Source organism: Nycticebus coucang, chromosome 4, assembly GCF_027406575.1.
Source record: "Nycticebus coucang isolate mNycCou1 chromosome 4, mNycCou1.pri, whole genome shotgun sequence".
Taxonomy (NCBI): Eukaryota; Metazoa; Chordata; class Mammalia; order Primates; family Lorisidae; genus Nycticebus; species Nycticebus coucang.
In genome coordinates this window covers 93,462,908-93,490,184 of record NC_069783.1, presented here as the reverse complement: position 1 = coordinate 93,490,184, position 27,277 = coordinate 93,462,908, and the positions used below count along the sequence as shown (strand labels likewise).

The following is a 27,277-nucleotide window of genomic DNA, read 5'->3' as shown; positions in this document are numbered from 1 at the left end:
AGATGGAGACTTTACATCTTTTACATTTACCTGGGTGGAGTTGAAATACATTCTTCTTAGTAAAGTATCACAAGAATGGAAAAATAAATGTCCAATGTACTCCATACTAATATGAAATCAACATATAAACAATTACATGTTCATAAGAACAATAACACACTAATATAATGTAGTTCAGGGGTAGAGGGAAGGGGGAGGACATTTGGCAGAAGGTGGAAGAGCATGAGGTGGGATCTCACCTAATGTGCACATTGTAAGAGTGTATAATATGCCTCCTGGGTGAGGGGCTCTTCTACAAATGTAACTTTACCCTGGAAGAAAGAACAATGTAACCTAAAAATGGTGCCTTCATATTAATTTGATTTAATTAAAAAATTAAAGAAAAATAAAAGAGGACCATGAGCCCAAGAGTTTGAGGTTGCTGTGAGCTGTGATGTCACAGTACTCTACCTAGGGCAACAGAGAGAGACTCTGTCTCAAAAAAAAAAAAATAATAAATAAATAAATAAGTAAAAATGGAAGTATCAAGAGTTTTAAAGCATTATAGCTACTATATGCAGGGTTCTAGGCTTACTACTCTAAGGGATAGAAAAATGATAAGATTTAGACCTTTTCTATAAATTTACAATCTAGTTGGGGAGATAAAAATATATCATTTTGTATTTATTTTTGTTACTATACAATAAGTAGTCTAGAAAATACTATATGACATAAAAGAAGTAGGCATTTTTGGTTATAACGATCAAAGAAATCTTTGCTAGAAGATGTGAAGTTTGAGCTCTGAATAATGAATGAGGTTTTTATATTGTGAAAGAAGCCAGGAGAAACATTCCAGAGTAAAGGAATGGTCTGCAGTAAAGGATAATGCAGAAAATTGGTAGTTAAATAGATAGGTTTAAGACTAGAATAGAGTGTATGTGTTAATGGAGTAAAGTGGATTAGACTAGAGGAGGAGTCTACAAACTTTTTCTGTAAAGTCCCAGATGACAAATACCTTCTGCTTTGCAGGCCATGTGGTCCCTGTTGCATCTTTTCACCTTTATTGTTGTAGGATGAAAGCACCTAGCTGTACACAATACACAAATTAATAATTTTGGTTGTATTTCAGCCAAACTTTTATTTATGGACATTGAAATTTTAATTTCATATTATTTTTACATATTGTAAACAAATTTTCTTTTGATTTTTTTTCCCAGCCATTTAAAATTGTAAAAAATTTTCTCAGCTTACAGACCTGCAAAATCAAGAGGCAGACTAGATTTGGCCTGTGAGCTGCTTGTAGATAGCGGACTTCTGGATGAAAATTGGTAGAGGTTGTTCAATGAGCTTTATGAGAGGTTTATATTTTGCTTTATAAGCAATGAGCAATCTGTGTTGTTTCTTTTTAAAGGGAGGGAAAAGCATGACCAAAGTAGCATTTTAAATTTTAACCTGGTGGCAATTTTTTCTTATCTTTCTATGTTTTTTTCTTACATAATAATTTATTGGAGAAGGTCTCCATAGACTCCTTAAAAGACTGTTAACAGTGGTCAATGCATAGGCATTAAGGGACTAAGCAAGGGTGCTATCAGTGGAAATAAATACACAGACAGATGCAAAAGACATTGAAGGATGACTTGACAAGATTTGATTTTAGGAATGAGGAGGGATGAATGGAAATGACTAAAATTCTGTCTTGAGTGATTGAGAGCATTGTGATAATAAAGGAAATAAATAAGAAAGTCATTGGCATTTTGGGAAAAAAGATGTGAGTTTGGTTTCGTAAACATAGTAAAATGACCGTGGTACATTCAGGTAGTAATTGCCATTGGGCAGTAAGAAATGTGAGAGTTAAGTGGAGAGAGAGGTGAGAGCTGATTAGGTAGCTTTAGAAGTCATCTGTTTAGAAGTGAATTTTAAGCCTTCAGAGTGGATGAGGTTTCTGAATGAGGAAGTTGTATATAGAAGAATGGAGAAGTTAAGATGTAATCTTCAGAAGACATAAGGGAACCTTTGAAAGAGATAAAGAAGACAGAGGACTACCGCAGAACTATGTTATAAACCCAAGGGAGGAAGGAATCTTTGAGAAGAAAGGCACTGAAAACAAAGATAAGTATTGCTGAAATATCAAGGCAAACAGGAACTGAGAAAAGGCCATTTGATTTGGTAAGGTCAGAATATAATGAAGGTGGGAGCCAGGTTACTCTGGAGTGAAAGAGTGGGCCCTAAGGAACTATTTGCAGTGGGCACAGACCACAGTGCTTTTTTTCTTAGTGTGTCACAGGAAGAAGAGAAAATACAGCAGGATCAAGTGACAGGTTTTCAAGATAGCTCTTAGAAAACACTTTAGGAGATGAGGTGAGAGGAAATAATTTAAGATGAGAGGAATAATTATAACTGCACCAGGGAGGGCTTAGAAGACACTTTAGAAGATAAGGTTCCAGCCCAAAAATGAGTAGCCTTTGTATATGCCAATAATAGCCAAGATGAGAAGCAATTAAGGACACAATCCCCTTCACAGTAGCTTCAAAGAAAATGAAATACCTAGGAATATACCTAACAAAAGAGGTGAAGGACCTCTATAAAGAAAATTATTAAATTCTCAGAAAAGAATAGCAGAAGATATTAAGAAATGGAAGAACATACCATGCTCATGGCTGGGGAGAATCAACATTATGAAAATGGCTATACTTCCTAAAGCAATCTATTCAATGCCATTCCTATTAAAATACCAACATCGTACTTTCAAGACTTGGAAAAAATAATTCCTCATTTTGTGTGGAACCAGAAAAAGAACCTGTATAACTAAGGCAGTTCTTAGTAATAAAAATAAATCTGGGGGCATCAGCCTACCAGACTTTAGGTTGTACTACAAAGCCATAGGGATCAAAACAGCATGGTATTGGCACAAAAATAGAGACATAGACATCTGGAACCAAATGGAAAGCCAGGAGATGAAACTAACATCTTACAGCCACCTAATCTTTGATCAAACAAGAACCTACACTGGGGGAAAGACTTCCTATTCAATAAATGGTGCTGGGAGAACTGGATATCCACATGGAAAAGCCTGAAACTGGACCCACACCTTTCTCCACTCACAAAAATTGATTCAAGATTGATAAAAGACCTAAATTTAAAGCCTGAAATGATACAAAATCCTCAAGGAAAGCATGGGTAAAACACTTGAAGATAACAGCCTGGGAAAAGACTTTATGAAGAAGACTTTGTGGCAATTGCAACAACAATAAAAATAAACAAATGCAACTGAATTAGACTGAAAAGGTTCTATACAGCTAACGAGATAATAACCAAACTAAATAGATACACAATGGGAAAGAATATTCGCATATTTTGAATTGGACAAAAGCTGGATAACTAGGATCTACAGAGAACTCAAATTAATCAACATGAAAAAAGCCAATAATCCCTTATATAATGGGCACGAGAGATGAATAGAACCTTCGAAGACAGATGAATTTGCATACAAACCTATGAACATATGCTCATCCCTAATTATTAAAGAAATTCAAATCAAAGCCACCCTGAGATATCATCTAATCCCAGCAAGAATGGTCCATATCACAAAATCTCAAAACTTTATATGCTGGCATGGATGTGGAGAGAAGGGAACATTTTTACACTGCTTGTGGGACTGTAAACAACCTTTTTGGAAGGAAGTATGGAGAACTCAAACTAGACTTCCCATTTGATCCTGCAATCTCATTACTGGTCATCTACCCAGAAGAAAAAAAAATCCTTTTACCATAAGGACACTTGCACTAGACTGTTTATTGCAGCTCAATTTCCAATAGCCAAAATGTGGAACAGCCTAAAATGTCTACCATTAACTCCTGTTAATCCAGGATTGGATTAACGAGATGTGATATATGTATACCTTGTAATACTATTCAGCTATTAAAAAAGATGGAGCCTGTAGTTCAAGCAGCTAATGCAGCAGCCACATACACCAGAGCAGGCGGGTTCAAATCCAGCCTGGGCCCACCAAACAACAACGACGGCTACAACAAAAGAGTGGCCGGGTGTTGTGGCGGGCACCTGTAGTCCCAGCTACTTGGGAGGCTGAGGCAAGAGAATTGCTTGAACCCAGGAGTTGGAGGTTGCTTGAGGCTCTGTCTCCAAAAAAAAAAAAAAAAAATAGATGGAGACTTTACATCTTTTGTATTAACCTGCCTGGATGGACATGGAACACATTATTCTTAGTAAAGCATCACAAGAATGACCTAGTACACGGTAGGGGGTGGCGGAAGGGGAGAGCTGAGAGAGGGAAGGAAGGAGAGTGGGGGGAGGTCGCAGTGTGTGACACACCTTTTGGGGACGGGACACAATCATAAGAGGGACTTTACCTAACATACAATCAATGTAATCTGGTTCAAAAACTAAAAATAAATAATAAATAAAATCTATTAGGATTCAATTTACGGTCTAACATAGGGTCTATCCTGGAAAATGTCCCAGGGGCACTGAGAAGAATGTGTTTGCTGTTGCTGTTTGGGAGAGTGGTCTGTATATGTCTGTCAGATCTAGTTGGGTTTTTTTTTTTGTTTGTTTTTTTGTGGGTTTTTTTGTTTTGTTTTTGCAGTTTTTGGCTGGGGCCAGCACCCTTCTGCTTGAGCCATAGGTGCCACCCTCTAGTTGATATATTGTATTATTTAAGTCCTTCATTTTTCTCTTTCTCTTTCTTTTTTTTTTTTTATTGTGGGGGATTCATTGAGGATATAAGAAACCAGGTTGTACTGATTGCATTTGTTAGGTAAAGTCCCTCTTACAATCATGTCTTGTCCCCAAAAGGTGTGGCACACACCAAGACCCCACATCCCCCTCCTTCCCTCTCTCTGCTCTTCCTTTCCCCACCCCTCCCTCCTCCTTTCTCTCTCTGTTCTCCCCTTCCCCCACCCGCACTATGTCCTTCATTAATTGTCCTCATATCAAAATTGAGTACATAGGATTCATGCTTCTCCATTCTTGTGATGTTTTCCTAAGATTAATGTCTTTCACTTCCATCCAGGTTAATACGAAGGATGTAAAGTCTCCATTTTTTTTTAATAGCTGAATAGTATTCCATGGCATACATATACCACAGCTTGTTAATCCATTCCTGGGTTGGTGGGCATTTAGGCTGTTTTCACATTTTGGCGTTTGTAAATTGAGCTGCAATAAAGTCTAGTGCAACTGTCCTTATGATAAAAGGATTTCTTTCCTTCTAGGTAGATGCCCAGTAATGGGATTGCAGGATCAAATGGGAGGTCTAGCTTGAGTTCTTTGAGGTTTCTCCATACTTCCTTCCAGAAAGGTTGTACTAATTTGCAGTCCCACCAGCAGTGTAAAAGTGTTCCCTTCTCTCCACATCCACACCAGCATCTGCAGTTATGAGATTTTGTGATGTGGGCCATTCTTGCTGGGGTTAGATGGTATCTCAGGGTGGTTTTGATTTGCATTTCTCTAGTAAACAGAGATGATGAGCATTTTTTCATATGTTTGTTAGCCATTCGTCTGTTTTCTTTACAGAAGGTTCTGTTCATGTCTCTTGCCCGTTGATATATGGGATTGTTGGTTTTTTTCATGTGGATTAATTTGAGTTCTCTATAGATCCTAGTTATCAAGCTTTTGTATGATTCAAAGTATGCAAATATCCTTTCCCATTGTGTAGGTTGTCTCTTTGGTTATTGTCTCCTTAGCTGTACAGAAGCTTTTCAGTTTAATGAAGTCCCATTTGTTTATTTTTGTTGTTGTTGCAATTGACATGGCAGTCTTCTTCATGAAGTCTTTCCCCAGGCCAATATCTTCCAGTGTTTGTCCTATGCTTTCTTTGAGGATTTTTATTGTTTCATGCCTTAAATTTAAGTCCTTTATCCATCTTGAATCAATTTTTGTGAGGGGAGAAAAGTGTGGGTCCAGTTTCAGTCTTTTACTTGTGGATATCCAGTTCTCCCAACACCATTTATTGAATAGGGAGTCTTTCACCCAGGGTATGTTCTTGTTTGGTTTATCAAAGATAAGGTGGTTGTAAATTGTTGGTTTCATTTCTTGGTTTTCTATTCAATTCCAAATGTCTGTGTCTCTGTTTTTGTGCCAGTACCATGCTATCTTTACCACTATGGCTTTGTAGTACAGACTAAAATCTGGTATGGTGATGCTCCCAGCTTTGTTTTTATTACTAAGAACTGCCTTAGCTATACAGGTTTTTTTCTGGTTCCATACAAAAAGCAGAATCATTTTTTCTAAATCTTGAAAGTACCATGTTGGTATTTTAATAGGAATGGCATTGAATAGGTAGATTGCTTTGGGAAGTATAGCCATTTTCACAATGTTGATTCTTCCCATCCATGAGCATGGTATGTTCTTCCATTTGTTAATATCCTCTGCTATTTCATTTTTTAGGATTTCATAATTTTCTTTATAGATGTCCTTCACCTCCTTTGTTAGGTATATTCCAGGGTATTTCATTTTCTTGGAACTATGGTGAAGGGAGTTGTGTCCTTAATTTGCCTCTTATCTTGACTGTTATTGGCGTCTGACAAAGGCAACTGACTTTGGACATTGATGTTATATCCTGAGACATTACTGTATTTTTTGATGACTTCTAGGAGTCTTGTGGTTGAGTCTTTGGGGTTCTCTAAGTATAAGATCATGTCATCAGCAAAGAGGGAGAGTTTGACCTTCTCTGCTCCCATTTGGATTCACTTTATTTCCTTGTCTTGCCTAGTTATAGCCTAATTAGCTAGAACTTCCAGCACTGTGTTGAATAGTAATGGTGACAGAGGACAACCTTGTCTGGTTCCAGCTCTAAGAGGAAAAGCTTTCAGTTTTACTCTATTCAGTAAAATATTAGCAGTGGGTTTGTTATATAGCTTCAATCAGTTTCGGAAATGTGCCACCTATGCCTATACTCTTCAGTTTTCTAACTAGAAAAAGATGCTGTATTTTATCAAATGCTTTTTCTGCATCTATTGAGAGGATCATATCGTCTTTATTTTTGCTTCTATTGATATGGTGGATAACGTTTATGGACTTGCGTATGTTAAACCAACCTTGCATCCCAGGGATGAAACCTACTTGATCATGATGTGTGACTTATGTGATGATAAGCTGCAATCTATTGGCTAGGACTTTGTTGAGAATTTTTGCATCTATATTCATTAGAGAAATTGGTCTGAAATTCTCCATTTTAGTTGGGTCTTTTCCTGGTTTTGGTATCAGAGTTATGTTTGCTTCATAGAACATGTTGGGGAAGATTCCTTCATCCTCAATTTTTTGGAATAATTTCTGCAATGTGGGAGTAAGCTTTTCCGTGAAGGTTTGATAGAATTCTGGTGTGAAGCCATCCAGACCAGGGTATATTTTTGTTGGAAGCTTTTTTTTTTGTTTATTTTTTAGAGACAGAGTCTCACTTTGTCACCCTCAGTAAAGTGCCGTGGCATCACACAGCTCACGTAACCTCCCAACTCCTGGGCTCAGGTGATTCTCTTGCCTCAGCCTTCCGAGTAGCTGGGACTATAGGCACCTGCCACAACACCTGGCTATTTTTTTGTTGCAGTTTGGCTGGGGCTGGGTTTGAATCCACCACCCTTGGTATATGGGGCCCGCGCCCTACCCACTGAGCTATAGGTGCCACCATGTTGGAAGCTATAGGTGCCACCCTGTTGGAAGCTTTTTTATTGTTTCTTTAATCTCAGTGCTTATGTTTTGCCTAGATCACGGGGTACCCCTCATAAATCACCCGAAAACCAAGTCTGATGCAAAAGCAAGAGGCGTTTTATTCACAAACCCGGATTTGGGCTTCTCGTTCCTGTCTCACCAGAAGGGCCAAGAAGCACCGTCTGCTGAGGAAAGAGCAGTTTTAAGGATACAGAAAAGAGAAGGGGAGGAGGGATGGAGCTTAGGGACCTAAACAATGTTTGAGTTGGGCTGATTGCTTAAAGATTTACTACTATTGGGGCCATTATCGCTCGGGGCAGACACGCTGGAGCCGGGGGTGGGGGAGGAAGCAGGTTGCTTATCATCTTTGGTATGCAAGCAGGTTGCCTATCACCTTTGGTATGCAAGCAAGTTGCCTATCACCTTTGGTATGCAGCTGCAGTTGCAAATTGAAGGCTGTGGGGCAAAGTGGGGTCAGTGAAGGCTGTGAGACAAAATGGAGTTAGTTTTAACAAAATGGAGTTAGCTTGGTCCTTTCACTTGAAATTGGTCTGTTCAGGAGCTCTATCTATTTCTTCCTGGCTAAGTCTTGGGAGAGGGTGTGATTCCAAATATTGATCCATTTCCTTCACATTGTCAAATTTCTGGGCATAGAGTTTCTGGTAGTATTCAGAGATGATCTCTTGTATCTCTGGCATCAGTTGTTATTTCCCCTTCATCATTTCTGATTGAGGTTACTAGAGATTTTACTTTTCTATTTCTAGTTAGTCTGGCCAAAGATTTATTTCTTTTATTTATTTTTTCAAAAAACCAACTCCTTGTTTCATTAATTTTCTGAATGATTCTTTTGTTTTCAATTTCATTGATCTCTTATTTAATTTTGGATATTTCTTTTCTTCTGTTGAGTTTAGGCTTAGATTGTTCTTCTTTTTCCAATTCCATAAGATGGCTTATGAGTTTGTTGATGTGCTCTCTGTTTTTTGAATGTAGGCATCTAAATTTTCCTCTCAAAACTGCTTTTGCAGTATCTCACACGTTTTGGTAGCATGTGTCTTTATTGTTGTTAGGCTCAAGTAAGTTAATGATTTCCTGTTTTATTTCTTCCTGCACCCAACTGTCATTCAACAGAAGGTTGTTTAATTTTCATGCCTTTGTGTGGGGTTGAATGTGTTTATTATTTTTATTTTTTTATTGTTGGGGATTAATTGAGGGTACAAGAAACCGGGATACACTGATTGCATTTGTTAGGCAAAGTCCCTCTTGCTATCATGTCTTGCCCCAAAAATGTGTGGCACACACCAAGGCCCCACCCACCCCACCTTCCCTCTCTCTGCTCTTCCTTTCGGGGTTGAACTTTTTTTGGAGTTGAGTTCCACCTTTAGTGCCTTGTGGTCGGAGAAGATACAAGGTAAAATTTCAATTCTGTTGAGGTTTATTTTGTGTCCTAGGATATGATCAATTTTGGGGAATGTTCCATGGGGTGATGAGAAGAATGTGTATTCTTTATCTTTGGGATGGAGTCTTCTATATGCATCTATCAAGCACAGTTGTTCTAGGGTCTCATTTAAGTCCCTTATATCTTTGTTTAATTTCTGTTTAGACGATCCATCCAGCTCTATAAGAGGAGCGTTAACATCCCCTGTTATTATGGTATTATAGGATATCATATTGCTTAGACTGAGTAAGGTCTGTTTCAAGAATCTGGGAGCATTTTAATTGGGTGCATAAATATTTAGAATTGATACGTCTTCTTGTTGTATTTTTCCCTTGACCAATATAAAGTGACGATCTTTGTCTTTTTTGACTTTAGTTGCTTTAAATCCACATGTATCTGAAAATAAGATTGCAAGTCCTATTTTCTTCTGAATTCCGTTTGCCTGAAAATTCCAACCCTTAACTCTGAGTTTTAATTTGTCTTTTGAGGCTAGGTGTGTTTCCTGCAGACAGCAAATGGATGGCTTGTGTTTTTTAATCCAATCAACCAATTTATACCTCTTCAGTGGGGAATTCAAGCCATTACCATTTATTGAGATAATTGATAAGTGTGGTAGTGTTCTATTCATCTTATTTTGTGAGAGTCCATTGCTTAGTTTTATCTTTTGCAACAGTGTGGATGTTAGGATCTGTCCTTTAATTGCTGAGTTCTTACTTTGCTGTTGATCCATTGTGATAGTCAGCGTGTATAACAGGTTGAAGTATTTCCTGTAGAGCTAGTCTTGTTGTGGCGAATTTCCTCAATGTTTGTGTATCAGTAAATGATTTGATTTCTCCATCAATTTTAAAGCTTAGGTTAGGGCGGTGCCTGTGGCTCAAGGAGTAGGGTGCCAGTCCCATATGCCGGAGGTGGCAGGTTCAAACCCAGCCCCAGCCAAAAACCAAAAACCAAAATAAATAAATAAATAAATAAAGCTTAGGTTAGCAGGATATAGAATTCTGGGCTGGAAATTGTTCTGTTTAAGTAGATTAAAGGTAGATGACCATTGTCTTCTTGCTTGGAAAGTTTCATTAGAGAAGTCTGCAGTCACCCTGATGGATTTGCCCCAGTAGGTCAACTGGCGCTTACTCCTGGTAGCTTGAAGAATCTTTTCTTTTAGCTTGACTTTGGACAGGTTCATCACAATGTGTTTTGGAGAAGCTTGGTTAGAGTTAAGGCAACTAGGGTCTGATATTCCTCTGAAAGGAGGGTATCAGAATCTTTGGTGTTATTTGGGAATTTTTCATTTATAATATTCTCTAGTATGTCTTCCATTCCCCTGGTGCATTCTTCTTCCTCTTCTCAGATACTTATAACTTGTATGTTTGAACACTTCATAATGTCCCATAATTCTGTCAGTGAATGTTCTGCTTTCTCTCTCTTCTTTTCTGCCTCTATAACTATCTGAGTTATCTCAAGAGCTTTGTCCTCTACCTCTGAGATTCTTTCTTCTGCATGGTCTAATCTGTTGTTGATACTTCTATTGCATCTTTAAGTTCCCTAATTGACTGCTTCAGTTTCTTCAGCTCTGCTATATCCTTTCTATATTCTTCATATCGTTCATCTCTTATTTGATTTTGTTTTTGGATTTCCTTTTGGTTATTTTCCACTTTATCAGCAGTTTCCTTCATTGTTTCCATCATTTCCTTCATTGTTTTCATCATCTGTATTCTAAATTCCCTTTCTGTCATTTCTAACATTTCTTTATAGGTGGAATCCTCTGCAGTAGCTACCTCATGGTTCCTTGTGGGGGTTGCTCTTGACTGGTTTTTCATGTTGCCAGGATTTTTCTGCTGATTTTTCCTCATGATTGATTTCTTTTATCTGTTTCCTTGCCCTAATTTTCCTTTCACTTCCTCTTGCTCTTTAAGTTGCCGTGCCTCTGGATTAGGGTTTTGGTGAATCTTTTTGGTACAGGACCAGAAGGATATGATGGTTGAAGAGCAAGAAGGGAAAAAAGAAAGATAGAAAAGAAAAAAGAGAAAGGAAAGGGGGTGGGTAAAAGGGGATATTGGCAAAAAGAAGAGAAGCACAGAAAGAGGTAGACAGAGCAATATAGGTGTATAGTAGGGTACTTTTACCCAACCTTAAAAAACCCCCAACCTCTGGGGGTGCCGGATTTGGTGTTTCCTTTGAAGTCAGCAGCTCTTTGCTAGCCTGCTGGGACATAGTACCTCACCTTCATGAAGTAGAGAGGAAAGACAAAAATGCTATGAATCAAACCAAAACAAGCAAACAGAACACTTCATGGGATTAAATTGGGGGAAAAACCAAATAATAGGGGTAGAAACACTAGCAAAAATGAAGTTCTAATTGTTGAAAAAGGCAACAATGGGAAATTATATTTAAACTAGGAAAATGAAGAAAGAAAAGAAAGAACAGAAAAATCTATGGGGAAAATGTTAAAATTAAAAAACAAAACAACAAAAAAACAAAAAAAAACAAAGCAGTATATATATCTTGCTGAATTTTGTCTGGGCAACCGGTGATCTTCTGGGGTATGAGATGTTAATCACAATGCTGTTACAACTGGAGGCCTCTGCTGATTTCTGAAACCCCACAGGGTGGAGAGCCTAAATTACTGCTCAGCCCTCTTAAAATGCACTTTAAACTGCTAAACTTGGCTAAGCAGAAGCTTTCCTAGGAAAGTGCTTATCGCTGGGATCACTTCTGAAGTGGCTATCCACTTACCTAGTGTGGCAAAACCGGTCTCACTCTGTGCGCTTGAGGGCCAAAGCTGTAAGGCATCTCAGTCCCCACCTTTAGGCTGCTCAGTCACTAGATTGTTCACTCCCTCCCCATCCTTGCTCTGTGACCCTGAGGGCCAAGATTGCTGGGGCACTTCTCCCACAATGGCTCCGCGTGGCCCACAGCCGAACACTGTTGGCTCCGACTGACTCAGTGGCTCAGTCTGGGGCCCTAGACAATGCCTAAAGTTCTCCATACTCCTGATGAGCTCTCCCAAGGCAGTTCAACTTAGTGCCAAGTCCAAAAAAACCAAAACAGGTCACAGTTAAGGCCTTTCCATTTTGCAGTCTCACCGTTGCTGTACTTACAGCTGCCGGCAGGATTAGACTGAACGAACACACGCAAACACTTGCCAGTTCTCCACTGCTTTTGTCCTTCTTATGGGGTCCAGAAGTCTCTCGCTGACTCCCTGTGTCCTCAAAGGGATGTTTATGTGCAGATTCCACCAGCCAGAGATGCCTGGAGTCTTGTCCTGGCTCACCATGCCCAGTTGCAAGGAAGCTGTTATTCAGCCACTATCTTGCTCCAGAACTCTACTTAAGTCCTTTATTTTGTCACTTATCTATCCATTATTGAAAGCAAGATATTAAACTCTAAAAAGGTAAATAAGTAAAGACATCCTTTAATAGGTGAATGGATAAACTGTGATTCATCTAGACAGTGGAATATTATTGAATGTTAAAAATATACAAGCTATCAAACTATGAAAAGACACAGAGGAACCTTAATTACATTCTGCTAAGCAAAAAGAGTTAATATGAAAAAGTCTACAAATTATATGACTGCAACTATATGATAATTTGAGAGAGGCAAAAGTACAGAGGTGGTGAAGTGAGTGCTGGTTGCCAGGAGTTTGGGTAGGAAGGATGGATGAATAGTAAAGCACAGAGTATTTTGGGAGCAATGAAGCCATTGTTTATGACACTATAATGGTGGATATATGTCATTTTGCATTTGGCAAAACTCATTGAATGTACAACATCAAAAGTGAACATAATGTAAACTGTGGACTTATAGTAATGATGTCTCAATATAGTTTTATTGATTGTAAGATAAGTACAACTATGTGGGGGATATTGATAGTGGAGGAGGTGGTAAATGGGTGGGGGCAGTGGACATATGGAAGATCTGTATAATTTCTGCTTAATTTTTATCATGAACCTAAAACTTGTAAAATAAAAGCTATTAATAAAAATTTATGTTTATTTAATAAAAACTAAAAAAACAAAGAAAATGTGCTGGAGCTGTGGCAAGTGTCACTGTTGTTGTTGTGCTGCACTTGGTGACTATACCATGGAGGGGGACAGGAGTGGCTTTCCTGGTCAGCCTGTCATGTAGCCAGGGCCCTGAGCACCTGTGGCCTCCTCCCACCCCTCTGGTCAGCCTCACTGAGCCCCTTCCTAGGACAGTTGTTCCTTCCTCCTGTTTCTAAGGGTGGCCTGACTCTCTTGGGGACCTGGACCTTAGTCTCCTACTCGGGAACAGTGAGGTGTTGTCATGGCTGATTTCTCTCCGCTTACTATTCTGTCTTCAACCCCCTTAAAAAAAAAAAAAAAAGAGATAAGGTTCAGGGTTTTGGTGAAGGCTTACCTATGGGAATTAGGAAGTGATGTATCTTCCTCTGAGAATTGGGGACTTTCTGAATAGACAGTGATCAAATCAAGAGGAAGGAAGATAAAGAGACTTATGTAGTGAAGTAGGTTATGAAATCATCTGCAGATGTGGAAAAGATGTGGGACCCAAATATGGTTGAACATGAGTGCAGAGAATATGTTGAATTATCAGTAAGGATTGGCAGGTCTTTCTGTGAGAGTAAAAAGTATTCAGGATATGGAAATGGTATATATTATATTTATATGAAGAAAGACTGAAAATCTATGATAATATTCATGAAACCAGTACTCTACTTGAATTGTGCTGAATTAGAATTTATATTGCAGAATGGATAAATGGAATAAAAATTAAATGGAATAAAAATAAAAATTATACCATTACCTCACTGCATGCATATTAATACAGGTTTACATTTTAACTGGCTGGATATAAGAGAGTTGTATTTATATTTGTTTTAAAGCTTGTTTAAAAAAAAATTCTATGTGCTCATATAACAGGCACAGGAAGAAATTGCCCGACTTCGAAGAGAAATGATGAAAAGCTGTAAGTCTCCTAAATCAACAACAGCACATGCTATTCTTCGGCGGGTAGAGACTGAAAGAGATGTTGCCTTCACTGATTTACGAAGAATGACCACGGAACGAGATAGTCTGCGGGAAAGACTAAAGGTTGGACAGAATTTTATCTATATGAACATATGTGAAACACAGATGCAGTGACATTGAAAGCACTTGTTTTGTTTGTGTTTTCTAAACAGATTGCTCAAGAAACAGCATTTAATGAGAAGGCTCACTTGGAGCAGAGGATAGAGGAGCTGGAGTGCACAGTTCACAATGTAAAAATCACTCTTGACTGTAAACTCGTAGTCTCAGTGGCTTTCCTTTTCCTTTCCCTTCTACTGTGTTCAGAGTTCTTTTATTTTTCTAAGATAGTGTGTATAGTCCTAAAATACTTGAGGTGGCATGGTGTAAATTGTCACTTTTTCACTAGCTTATTTCATTCTAGAAACATGAGTAAAGGATTAGATTGCAAAGGGTATACTTTAAAAAAAAACCTTTAGGGTTTCATTCTCAGAGATTTTAGCAAGTTTGTCATCTCTCTATTTTGTTAGAGATAACATTTTTACCTAAGGAGTAAACAGGACAGAGAAAATTATAATGAAATAAAAATTAATGAACAAAATATATTTAATCTGAGTTTAAAGATTTTGCGAATTCAAGGATTTAAAATATATTGAAGACGTTTATATATATAAACAGAAATAAGGGCATTTAACTTTGTTACCAAATTTAATTGAATAGATTTATAAGTTCATCTGTGATATTTTGTTATAATGAGTTTAAAAGCATTATATAGGAAAAAAAAGATTTTTATTTTTGTAATCCCATTTTACATGTGTAATTTATTATGTTGGACAACAAATAAATCCTTTTGTAAATAAGATGTGTATGTTATAGTCAAATTGAGCCAGATTGAAAAATGTAGACTGATACACAGTGATGGGCTTTATAGAAAAGCTACAGAGTGGTTTGTTTTGGGTCCTGCTACACAATACCTTGCCCATAAAACCTCCCACAGCAGTTAGGTCTAATCTAATCACCTCATCATGTAAATCTTGTCCTACATCACAGTTTTACAGAGGGACTATGTCTCTTTAGGAAGATTACTGAGGCTTTTTAAAGTATGGCAGTAACCTTGTCATTCTACTTGTATAGCTTGACGATGAACGTATGGAGCAAATGTCAAATATGACTTTGATGAAGGAAACCATAACTACCGTGGAAAAAGAAATGAAATCACTAGCAAGAAAGGCAATGGATACTGAAAGTGAACTTGGTAGACAAAAAGCAGAGAACAATTCTTTGAGGTAAACTCAGTTACCTTTAAACAACTAATAGTTACTATCACTAATAGCTCTGTTTTTTATAGTATATTTTATAATGAAAATTATTTGTTGACTTCAACTTCGGATAGGATTAGTATGAAATAATAATCACAATAATATTATAAAATCATAGCTTTTCAGTCAATAGTAGAAAATTCAGCAAACATTGAACAATTTTTCTAAAATCAATCACAGACTAGACCTGCTACACAACTATGACTTGCACTTCTAAGTAATCTTACTTATGAATGTTTTTAGACAGACTGTGTTATGGTTCATTATTTCACTTCCAAGAAACATAGGCTCAGCATCCTTTTCAATTTACCCATGCAAGTTTCAACTTGCTCAGTTTATCAGCGTTGCTAGGAGGGCTTCATTTGTTTCTATCAGTGAGGATTTTGTTTCTTGATTTTTATGTATCTCAAAACTTTTGTAATTAACCACGTATTTGCAAAAGACCACAGTGTTTAACTGAAATAGCTTTTACAAAGTCCTTCTCGTTACAGAACATATATGACTTTAGCATTTGATTTACCTTTATAACTTTAAATTCTATTCTGGGATATAAATAGAATAAGAAAACATCAGGCATAGGTTTGACAGTTGCTTACAAATAGGGTGAGTTACAATTTACAGAAAAGCCATAGCAGAGAAAGAGGAGCATGTGATGGAACATCTATTAATTGGATGCTAATACCATCCGAGTCCTTTCTACATACTAGTATGTTAGCAGAAGAAACATCAATACAGGCAGGAAGTCTGGGAGGACTGAGCTGTTGAAGACCTCTAGGTTAGTGGTTTTACTGTTTGTCAATGTAAGAAATAGAGGTTCTGCAGATTCAGTAACATTGAATTTCAATGTATCTATGAACATGTGGTGCATAGGTTGGAATCACTTGGCAGGACAGATAATCACTCAAATTCTTTCCCTTCACTTGTTTTTTCATTTCCTATTAATAAGAATATTGCAAATTCAGATAAAACAATAATAAGACAAGATGACAACACAACAAAGAAAACCTTGGAATACAGAAAATAGAGAAAAGTATGAAGAAAATTTAAATTACCCATGATTGTATAACCCGGGGAAAATTACTATTAATATAGATCTTTTTCAAACCAGAAATTTGTCTGTTTTCATTTATTACATAAACTTTCTATGTAATTGGGACCAGCCCCTATATAGTTTTATATTTAACCAATTTCATTTAATTACATACTATAAGCATTTTTCTATGTAATTGGAAGACTTTCAAAAGCATTTTAGTTATTTTTAAAAATATTCTAATAGATATTTAATAATTTGGGGAGGGTGAGTGCAGTGGCTCACCTATATAATCTTAGTGCTTTGGGAAATCACTTTAAGGCCAGGAGTTTGAGACCAGCCTGGGCAATGTAGCAAAAAATATGTTTTTTTTAAAAATTAGCCAGATGTGGTGTTATGCACCTGTAGTTCCAGCTACTAGGAAGGCTGAGACTCTACCATAGAGAGTTTTTTTTTTTTTTTTTTTGAGACAGAGTCTCACTGTATCGCTCTTGAAGAGTGCTATGGCATCATAGCTCACAGCAACCTCAAACTCTTGGGCTTAAGCAATTCTCTTGCCTCAGTCTCCCAAGTAGTTGGGACTACAGGCACCCGCCACAATGCCCGGCTATTTGTTGTTGTCATTGTTTTTAGCAGGCCCAGGCCAGGTTCGAGCCCACTAGCCCTGGTGTATGTGGCTGGCTTCCTAACCACTTAGCTATGGATGACGAGCCCAAAGAGATTGTTTTGAATTTTCTAAAATTTCATAAAAATGTAATCATACAGCATGTATTCTTTTGTTGGCCTGCTTCCAATCAGCATAAATATTTTGGGATTTATTCCTATTGTCATGTTTAAAAAAAAAGTTACATTCCTTTTGGTTGTTAAGTAGTACTGTATTGTATGGATATAAACATAGACATTTGGATTGTTTCTAATTTTTGGCTCTAATAAAAAAAGGTGATAAGAACATTCTGTATTAAGTCTTTGTGTAGACATGGTTTTATATCTCTTGGATAAATAACCTACAAGTAGAATAACCGAGTCACATGATGGATTTATGTTTCATTTGAAGAAACCATTAAAGTTTTCTAAATTGGTTACACTATTTTATTTTATATTCACACCAGCAGTGTATGAGTGTTCCAATAGTTAAAAAGCTCACCAACTTGGTATACAGTATCTTTTTAATTTTAGCCATTTTAATAGGTATGTAGTATGGTTTAACTTGCCCTTCCCTAGTGATTAATGACTTTTAGTGTCTGTTCATGTGCTTGTTTGCCATCCATATATCTTCTGTATAGTTTTATTGAGTTTGTGTTATTAAATTATAAAAGTTCTTTATATATTCTGCTCCTCCTCTCTCTTCTCTCTCTGTCTCTCTTGGTCTCTCCTCTCTCTGTCCCACTCCCCCACCCCCTTTTCTTTCCTCCTTGGTGCCGCTCTGCAGCATCCCTTCCTTGCCAATAAATACCTTTCCTACAAAAAAAAAAAAAAAGTTCTTTATATATTCTAAATGTAAGTCTTTTTTCAGGTTTATGTTTGAAACTATTTCTCTTTTAAAAAAGCAAAAGACTTTTGTTTTTGTTTTGTTTTGTTTTTTTGCAGACGAAATGAATGATTTATTAAGGGATGGCTGGTGCTCGCTCAGGCACAGCAGCCAAAAGCAAAAGACTTTTAAGTGAAGTTAATTGATTTAAAAACTTACGTGCAGCATTTTGTTTTTAAGAAATCTTTGTCAAGCATGAGGTCACTGAATTTTCTCTCATTTTTCTCCTAGCAATTTTATAGTTTTAGCTGTTAACATTTAGAACTGTGAGCCATTTCAAGTTAATTTTTCTATATGGTGTAAAGTGTAACTCGAAGTTCCCATTTTTACATATGGATGTCCAGTTGTTCCAGCACCATTTGTTGAAAAGACTATTCCTTCTTCACTGAATTGCTTTGCATCTGTGTAGAAGGTCAGTTGTCTGTGTGGGTTTCTTCCTTTTTCCCTCCCTCCCTTCCTATTTTTCTTTCTCTTGGTGGGTTCTCACTCTGTTGCCCGTCTGGACTCAAGCTACCCTGCTCCAAACTTTTAGTGTATAGTATAGTATTGTTAACTATAAGAACAATGTTGTAAAGCAGCTCTCTAGAACTTTTTCATCTTACATAACTGAACCTTTATATCCATTGAACAGCATTCCCCATTTCCTCTTCCTCTCAGTCCCTGATAATTACCATTCTACTTTCTATTTCTTAGTTTATTTAGATACTGCTTATAAATGTAGTATTATGCAGTATTTGTCCTTTCATGGCTGTCTTATTTCACTTAGTATAAGTTCAAGTTTCATCTATGTTGTAGCATATGACAGAATTTCTTTTTAAGACTGAATAATATTTCTGTGTGTGTGTATGTATATATACATTTTCTTTGTCCATTCATATGTTGATAGATATTTAGGTTGTTTCTACTTCTTTGCTATTCTGCATCATGCTATAGTGAGCATGAGAGTGCAGATACCTCTTTGAGATGCTGATTTCAAGTCTATTGGATAAATACTCAGAAGTGGGATTATTGGATGATATGGTGGTTCTATTTAAATTTTTTCCAGCTTTGTTGATGTATAATTGATGAATAATAACTGTATATATTCAAGGGGTACAGCATGATGTTTTGATGTATGTGTATATTGTGAAATGATTGCCATAATCAACCTAACTGAAATATCCATCATTTCACATAGTTCCTTTTCTGTGTTTGTGATGAAAATGCTTAAAATACATTCTTAGAAAATTTCAAGTATCCATTATTATTAATAATAGTCACCATGTTATACATTAGGTCTCCACAACCTATTTATCTCGTAAGTTTATATCCTTTGAGCAATCTCTCTCCATTTGTTTGTTTGTTTGTTTTTGAGACAGGTCTTACTCTGCCACCCTGGGTAGAGTACCGTGGCATCATTATAGCTCACACAACCTCAAAGTTTTGGGCTCAAGCAATCTTCTGCCTCAGCCTCCTGAGTAGGTAGATGACAGGCGCTCCCACACCCAGCTAATTTTTCTATTTTTGTAGAAGTGGGGTTTTGCTCTTGCTCAGGCTGGTCTCGAACTCCTGAGTTCAAGCAATCCACCAGCCTCAGCCTCCCACAGTGCTGGGATTACAGGCATGAGCCCCTGTGCCTGGCCTGCTCTCTCCATTTTTCATATCATCCCAACCCCGGGTAACTATCCTAATACTCTGTTTCTTTAAGTTTGACTTTATAGATTCTCATAAATGATATAATTCAGTGTTTGTCTTTCTGTGTCTGACTTCATTTAATACCATGCCCTTTAGATTGTGTGTCACAAATAGTAAGATTTCCTCTATTTTTATGATTAAATATTATTCCATTGTTTATATACCATAATTTATTCATTCACTCATTGATAAAAACTTAGGTTATTTCCATATTTTGGCTATTGTGAATAATACTGTAGGGAACATTGAGGTAGTGATTTTATTTCCTGTGGTTGTATACCCAGAAGTGGGATTGCTAGATGACATGGTAGTTCTATTTTTGACTTTTAGAGGAACCTCCATACTGTTTTTCATAATTGGCTGTACCAATTTACATTTCCACCAACAATGTATGAGGATTTCCTTTTCTCTACATCTTTGTTAATGCTTGTTATCTCCTGTCTTTTTGATAATAGCCATCCTCACAGGTATGAGGTGATATCTCCTTGTGGTTTTGATTTGCATTTCCTTGAGGTTTAGTGATGTTGAATGCTTCGTCCCTCAGCTTCCTTAGTAGCTGGGACTACAGATGCCTGCCATGATGCCTGGCTATTTTTTCCATTTTTTATAGAAATGGGGTCTCATTCTTGCTCAGGCTGTTCTCAAACTTCTGAGCTCAAGGGAACCACCTGCCTTGGCCTCCCAGAGTGTTAGGATTACAAGCATGTGCCACTGTGCTCAGCCTGACTGGATATTTTTAAATGATATGCCTTCAAATTTAAAGATTTTTTCTTTTTTGAGGGCTTCCTCTAGCTTGCTATTGATGTTCTCTATTGCATTGTTTAATTCATTCACTGTTTTTTAACTCTAGCATTTCTGTTGTGGTCTTTTAAAAATTTCTTTCTTTTCTTTTGTTTTGAAAATAATTTCTCTCTGTTGAACTTGTTTGTATGTTGTTTGCTTTGTTGTCTATTTATGTAGTCTTATAGCTTGATTACCTTCCTGAAAATTGCTAGTTTGAATTGTTTGTTAGGTAATTCCTAGATCTGCATTTTATTTGATTTGGTTACTGGAAAATTATTGTGTTTCTTTCATGGTGTGAAGTTTTCTTGGTTTCTTTATGTTTCTTGTTGCTTTGCATTGATGTCTGTGCATTTGATATACCAGTCACCTCTTGTAAACTTCACAGACTGATTTAAGTAGAGAAAAATCTTCGCCTATGGGTGGGCATATGGGTACCTGGCTAGGTGGAACAATGGTTCAGGCTCCAAGGAGGCTCCAGCAGCATACTTAATTTAGCTCTGTTAGCTGTCTTTGTCATTGGTGAAGATTGCAGGGGTCCTTCAGTAGCCAAGGCTGTAGATGTTTACAATGGTGGCAAGCACAATTGAGTTCTTTGGTGACAACAGCAGTAGCCTGATCTCTTTCTATCTCCTATAGGGGAGGTTATGGCTGAGGGTATTTATCTTGGCATTAGTGTCCTGTGTGTGGGCATTCACATAATGGCCTCAGAGCCAGGGTCCAGAGTACAGGTGTGCAGGGTTCCAGTTGTTGGTGGGGTAAGGGTGCAAACATGTCTGCTACAGCAGTGGTTCTGGTGTCCCAGGTGCTGGTATGCAGAGTGGCTGAGGAGCTATGGCCTGGAGTGCAGCCATAAGGGGCACTGGCTAGCTTGCTGTGATGTTATCTCAGATGTCTGATCCAGGAACAGTCATGGAACAGCAGCACAGCCATGGTCCATAGGGCATCATATGTTTGGGGTGCTAGGGCAAGGCTATCCCACAGCAGTGGTGGCAGAAGTGTGGATACACATGGTGCAGCTAGAGTCTGTAGTGCTGGCACAGATGGAGCAGCCATGACTCTGTGGTCTGGAATGTACACAGATTTGGGCATGGTTGTGGTCCTAGTCCCAGGGCAGCAATACAGTGGGAGAGAGGGAGCTTAGCAGCTTTCTTTCTCTAGGAGGTCTGTGGTGGGGATGGCTACTGGTTACCTCAGTGGCAAAAGCTGCTAATGTCCTCTGAGCAGGCTAATGAGGACCATGGTGGTATCCATCATGTGGCTGATGCTGATAGCCACTGCCCTTATTTGTTTCTAGTTATCTACAGATGTCTCACGTATTCTAATCTACACAGAAATAATTTCTGAACAGTTATGCTCTGTCTTTCTTCTCTACTGTTTTGTTACAGGCTCTTAAAGGACCCTGAGACCTTCCTCAGGTATTTTATTTCATGTCTAATTGTTTTTTGTGGTGGGGTGAGATGAAGGCTAGTGTCCCCTCTAATCTGTTGCTGTCATTCTTCCTATTTTTATAATTTTGAGAAGACTCTGTGCTGTTTTCGTTAGTAGCTGTACCATTTTACCTTCCCACCAGCAGTATGAACAGTGTTCCAGTTCTCCACATCTTTGTGAACACTTGCTATTTTCTGCTCTGGTCTTGTCTTTTTTTTTTTTTTTTAATAATTGTCCTAACAGGTATAAAGTGAGACCTCATTGTGGTTTTGATGTTAATTTCTCTGACAGTTATTAATGTTCAGCATCTTTTCATATTTATGTGTATCTTTTGGTCATTTGCATGTCTTCTTTGGAGAAATGTCTCTTCAAGTCCTTTGCTCATTTTTTAATGGAGTAGTTTGTTCTTTTGCTACTAAGTTGTATGAATTTTTTGCATAATTTGGATATTAAGCCTTTATCATACACATGGTTTGCAAATATTATCTCCTATCCTGTAGGTCGCCTTTTTAATTTTTTTTTAATTTTTTTATTAAATCATAACTGTATACAATGATATGATTATGGGGCATCATATACTCACTTCATAAACCATTTGACACATTTTTATCACAGTGGTTAACATAGCCTTTCCGGCGTTATCTCAGTTACTGTGCCAAAACATTTACATTCTACATTTACCAAGTTTCGCAAATACCCCTGTAATATGCACCACAGGTGTGATCCCACCGATTCCCCTCCCTCTACCCACCCCCCCCTTTCCCACTTCCCCCTATTGTTAAGTTGTAGCTGGGTTATAGCTTTCATGTGAGAGTCCCAAATTAGTTTCATAGTAGGGCTGTGTACATTGGGTATTTTTTCTTCCATTCTTGGGATACTTTACTAAGAAGAATATGTTCCAGCTCCATCCATGTAAACATGAAAGAGGTAAAGTCTCCATCTTTCTTTAAGGCTGCATAGTATTCCATGGTATACATATACCACAATTTATTAATCCATTCGTGGATCGATGGGCACTTGGGCTTTTTCCATGACTTAGCTATTATGAATTGGGCTGCAATAAACATTCTGGTACAAATATCTTTGTTATGTTGTGATTTTTGGTCTTCTGGGTATATGCCCAGCAGAGGAATTACAGGATTGAATGGCAGATCTATTTTTAGATCTCTGAGTGTTCTCCATATATCTTTCCAAAAGGAATGTATTAATTTGCATTCCCACCAGCAGTGCAGAAGTGTTCCCTTTTCTCCGCATCCATGCCAACATCTCTGGTCTTGAGATTTTGTGATATAGGCTAGTCTCATTGGAGTTAGATGATATCTCAAAGTAGTTTTGATTTGCATTTCTCTGATGATTAAAGATGATGAGCATTTTTTCATATGTCTGAAGGCCGTGCGCCTGTCTTCTTCAGAGAAGTTTCTCTTCAAATCCCTTGCCCAGCCTGCGATGGGATCCCTTGTTTTTTTCTTGCTGATGCGTTTGAGTTCTCTGTGGATTCTGGTTATTAAACCTTTGTCAGAGTTATACCCTGCAAATATCTTCTCCCATTCTGAGGGCTGTCTGCTTGCTCTGCTTACTGTGTTCTTAGCTGTGCAGAAGCTTTTTAGTTTGATCAAGTCCCAGTAGTGTATTTTTGAAGCTGCTTCAATTGCCCGGGGGGTTCTCCTCATGAAATACTCACCCAGACCAATTTCTTCAAGGGTTTTCCCTGCATTCTCCTCTAGTATTTTTATAGTTTCATGTCTTAAGTTTAAATCTTTAATCCAATGAGAGTCTATCTTAGTTAATGGTGAAAGGTGTGGGTCCAATTTCAGTCTTCTGCAGGTTGCCAGCCAGTTCACCCAGCACCATTTGTTAAATAGGGAATCTTTTCCCCACTGAATGTTTTTAATTGGCTTGTCAAAAATCAAATAGCGGTAAGTAGCTGGATTCATCTCTTGGTTCTCTATTCTATTCCAGATATCTACTTCTCTGTTTTTGTGCCAATACCATGCTATTTTGATCACTGTCGATTTGTAGTAAAGTCTGAGGTCTGGTAGTGTGATTCCTCCTGTTTTGTTTTTATTTCTGAGTAATGTCTTGGCTATTCGAGGTTTTTTCTGATTCCATATAAAACGAAGTAATGTTTTTTCAAGATCTTTAAAATATGACAGTGGAGCTTTAATAGGGAGTGCGTTGAAATTATATATTGCTTTGGGTAGTGTGGACATTTTGATAATGTTGATTCTTCCTAGCCATGAGCATGGTATGTTTTTCCATTTGTTAACATTTTCAGCTATTTCTTTTCTTAGAGTTTCATAGTTCTCTTTATAGAGATCTTTCACGTCTTTTGTTAGGTAAATTCCCAAATATTTCATCTTCTTTGGCACTACTGTGAATGGGATAGAGTCCTTAACTGCTTTTTCAATTTGACTGTTGTTGGTGTATATAAAGGCTACCGATTTATGAATGTTGATTTTGTAACCTGAGACGCTGCTGTATTCCTTGATCACTTCTAGGAGTTTTGTAGTAGAGTCCCTAGTGTTTTCCAGATACACAATCATATCATCTGCGAAGAGCGAAAGTTTGATCTCTTCTGACCCTATATGGATACCCTTGATCGCCTTTTCTTCCCTAATTGCGGTGGCTAAAACTTCCATTACAATGTTGAAAAGCAATGGAGACAATGGGCAGCCTTGTCTGGTTCCTGATCTGAGTGGAAATGATTCCAATTTAACTCCATTCAATATGATATTGGCTGTGGGTTTGCTGTAGATAGCCTCTATCAGTTTAAGAAAAGTCCCTTCTAGACCAATTTTCTTGAGTGTTCTGATCATGAAGGGATGCTGGATATTATCAAAAGCTTTTTCTGCATCAATTGAGAGAATCATATGGTCTTTGTTTTTTAATTTGTTTATGTGCTGAATTACATTTATAGATTTACGTATATTGAACCAGCCTTGAGACCCTGGGATAAAACCAACTTGGTCATGATGTATAATTTGTTTGATGTGTTGCTGGATTCTGTTTGTTAGGATCTTGTTGAATATTTTTGCATCTATATTCATTAGTGATATTGGTCTATAATTTTCTTTTCTTGTTGGGTCTTTTCCTGGTTTGGGGATCAGGGTGATATTTGCTTCATAGAACGTGTTGGGTAGTCTTCCTTCTTTTTCTACATTTTGGAACAGGTTGAGTAATATAGGTACTAATTCCTCTTTAAAGGTTTGGTAGAATTCTGACGTGAAACCATCTGGTCCCGGGCTTTTCTTTTTAGGGAGGTTTTGTATAGTTGATGCTATTTCTGAACTTGATATGGGTCTGTTCAACATTTCCACTTGATTCTGGTTAAGTCTTGGAAGGTGGCGTGCTTCCAAGTATCAGTCTATTTCCTTCAGATTTTCATATTTCTGAGAATAAAGTTTCTTGTAATATTCATTAAGGATTTTTTGGATTTCTGATGAGTCTGTGGTTATTTCGTCTTTGTTGTTTCTGATTGATGATATTAGAGATTTTACTCTTTTTTTCCTGATTAGGTTGGCCAGAGGTTTATCTATTTTATTGACCTTTTCAAAAAACCAGCTTTTGATTTATTGATCTGTTGTATTATTCTTTTGTTTTCAATTTCATTTAATTCTGCTCTAATTTTGGTTATTTCTTTTCTTCTACTGGGTTTGGGGTTGGAATGTTCTTCCTTTTCCAGTTGCGTGAGATGTCCCATTAAGTTGTTAACTTCCTCTCTTTCCGTTCTCTTGAGGAAGGCTTGCAGTGCTATGAATTTCCCTCTTAGAACTGCCTTTGCAGTGTCCCAGAGGTTCTGATAGCTTGTGTCTTCATTGTCATTTTGTTCCAAAAAATTGGTGATTTCTTTCTTAATCTCATCTCTGACCCAGCTATCATTCAGCATAAGGTTATTTAACTTCCATGTTTTTGTATGGGTATGCAGATTCCTGTTGTTACTCAATTCAAGTTTTATTCCATGATGGTCCGAGAAGATGCATGGAATAATTTCTATTCCTTTAAATTTACTGAGGTTAGACTTGTGACCTAAAATGTGGTCAATTTTGGAGTAAGTTCCGTGGGCTGATGAGAAGTATGTGTATTCAGTTTTGTTGGGATGAAATGTTCTGTAGATGTCTGCTAAATCTAAATATTGGATGGTTAGGTTTAAATCTAAGATTTCTTTGCTCAGCTTCTTTCTGGAGGATCGATCCAACACTGCCAAGGGAGTGTTGAAATCTCCGACGATTATGGAGCTGGAGGAAATCAAGTTACTCATGTCTGTTAGAGTTTCTCTTATAAATTGAGGTGCATTCTGGTTGGGTGCATAGATATTAATAATTGAGATCTCGTCATATTGAGTATTACCCTTAACAAATATGAAGTGACCATTCTTGTCCTTCCTTACTTTTGATGGTTTAAAGCCTACTGTATCTGCAAATAAAATTGCAACACCTGCTTTTTTCTGATTACTATTTGCCTGAAATATGGATGACCATCCTTTCACCCTGAGTCTGTATTTGTCTTTTAAGTTGAGATGTGACTCTTGTATGCAACAAATATCTGGCTTGAGTTTTTGTATCCAGTCAGCTAACCTATGACTCTTTAGAGGACAGTTTAAGCCATTCACATTGATGGAGAGTATTGATAAGTCTGGTGGAATTTTGGGTATCGAGTTTTTCAAAGGTCCAGTGGACATTTTTAATCCTTTCGCCAGTGTGGAAGTTGGAGTTTGATCCGAAGTTTCTGAGTGAGTTGACTTTTGTGGTATAGGATTGGGTTGGTCATTGTGGAGGATAGGTCTGAGAACATCCTGAAGAGCTGGTTTACTTATGGCAAATTTTTTCAACATATGAACGTCATTGAAGTATTTAATTTCTCCATCATAGATGAAACTCAGTTTAGCTGGATACAAGATCCTGGGTTGAAAGTTTTTTTGCTTTAGGAGATTAAAAGTTGATGACCAGCCTCTTCTTGCTTGAAAAGTTTCAGCAGAGAGATCTGCAGTTATTCTAATATTCTTACTTTTGTATGTTATAGTTTTCTTTCGCCGGGCTGCTTTGAGAATCTTCTCTTTCATGTTAACTTTAGTGAAGCTAATTATGATATGTCTGGGAGATGGCTTATTGGGGTTGAATCGTGCTGGGGTTCTGAAGCTGTCTGCTATCTGAATTTCAGATTCTCTAGGCATGTCTGGAAAATTTTCTTTCATAATTTCATGTAGAAGGGCCTCTGTGTCCTTGGCAGCCACTTCATCATTCTCTGAAATTCCTATAACCCTTATGTTGTTTTTTTTTCGAATTATCTGAGAGCTCTCTGAGTGAGTGATCCGTTTTTGCTCTCCATTTCTCTTCCTCTTTGAGAGATTGGGAGCGTTCGAAGACTTTATCTTCAATGTCAGAAATCCTTTCTTCTGCTTGCTCCATTCTGTTACTGAGGGATTCTACTGTATTTTTAATATCTTTGAGGGCTGTAATTTCT

General features: G+C 37.5%; 1 protein-coding gene across 10 annotated transcripts in view; it reads left to right on the top strand.

Moving 5' to 3' along the window:
- The window catches only part of TSGA10 (testis specific 10), a 137,760-nt gene that overhangs the window by 33,919 nt on the left and 76,564 nt on the right, over nt 1-27,277 (top strand). For all 10 annotated transcript variants that reach the window (XM_053588362.1, XM_053588365.1, XM_053588364.1 and 7 more), the window contains 3 exons: nt 13,972-14,142; nt 14,232-14,309; nt 15,190-15,341. In XM_053588362.1, the coding sequence (XP_053444337.1) occupies nt 13,972-14,142; nt 14,232-14,309; nt 15,190-15,341 (401 nt within the window). The remainder of the gene's footprint in view (nt 1-13,971; nt 14,143-14,231; nt 14,310-15,189; nt 15,342-27,277) is intronic.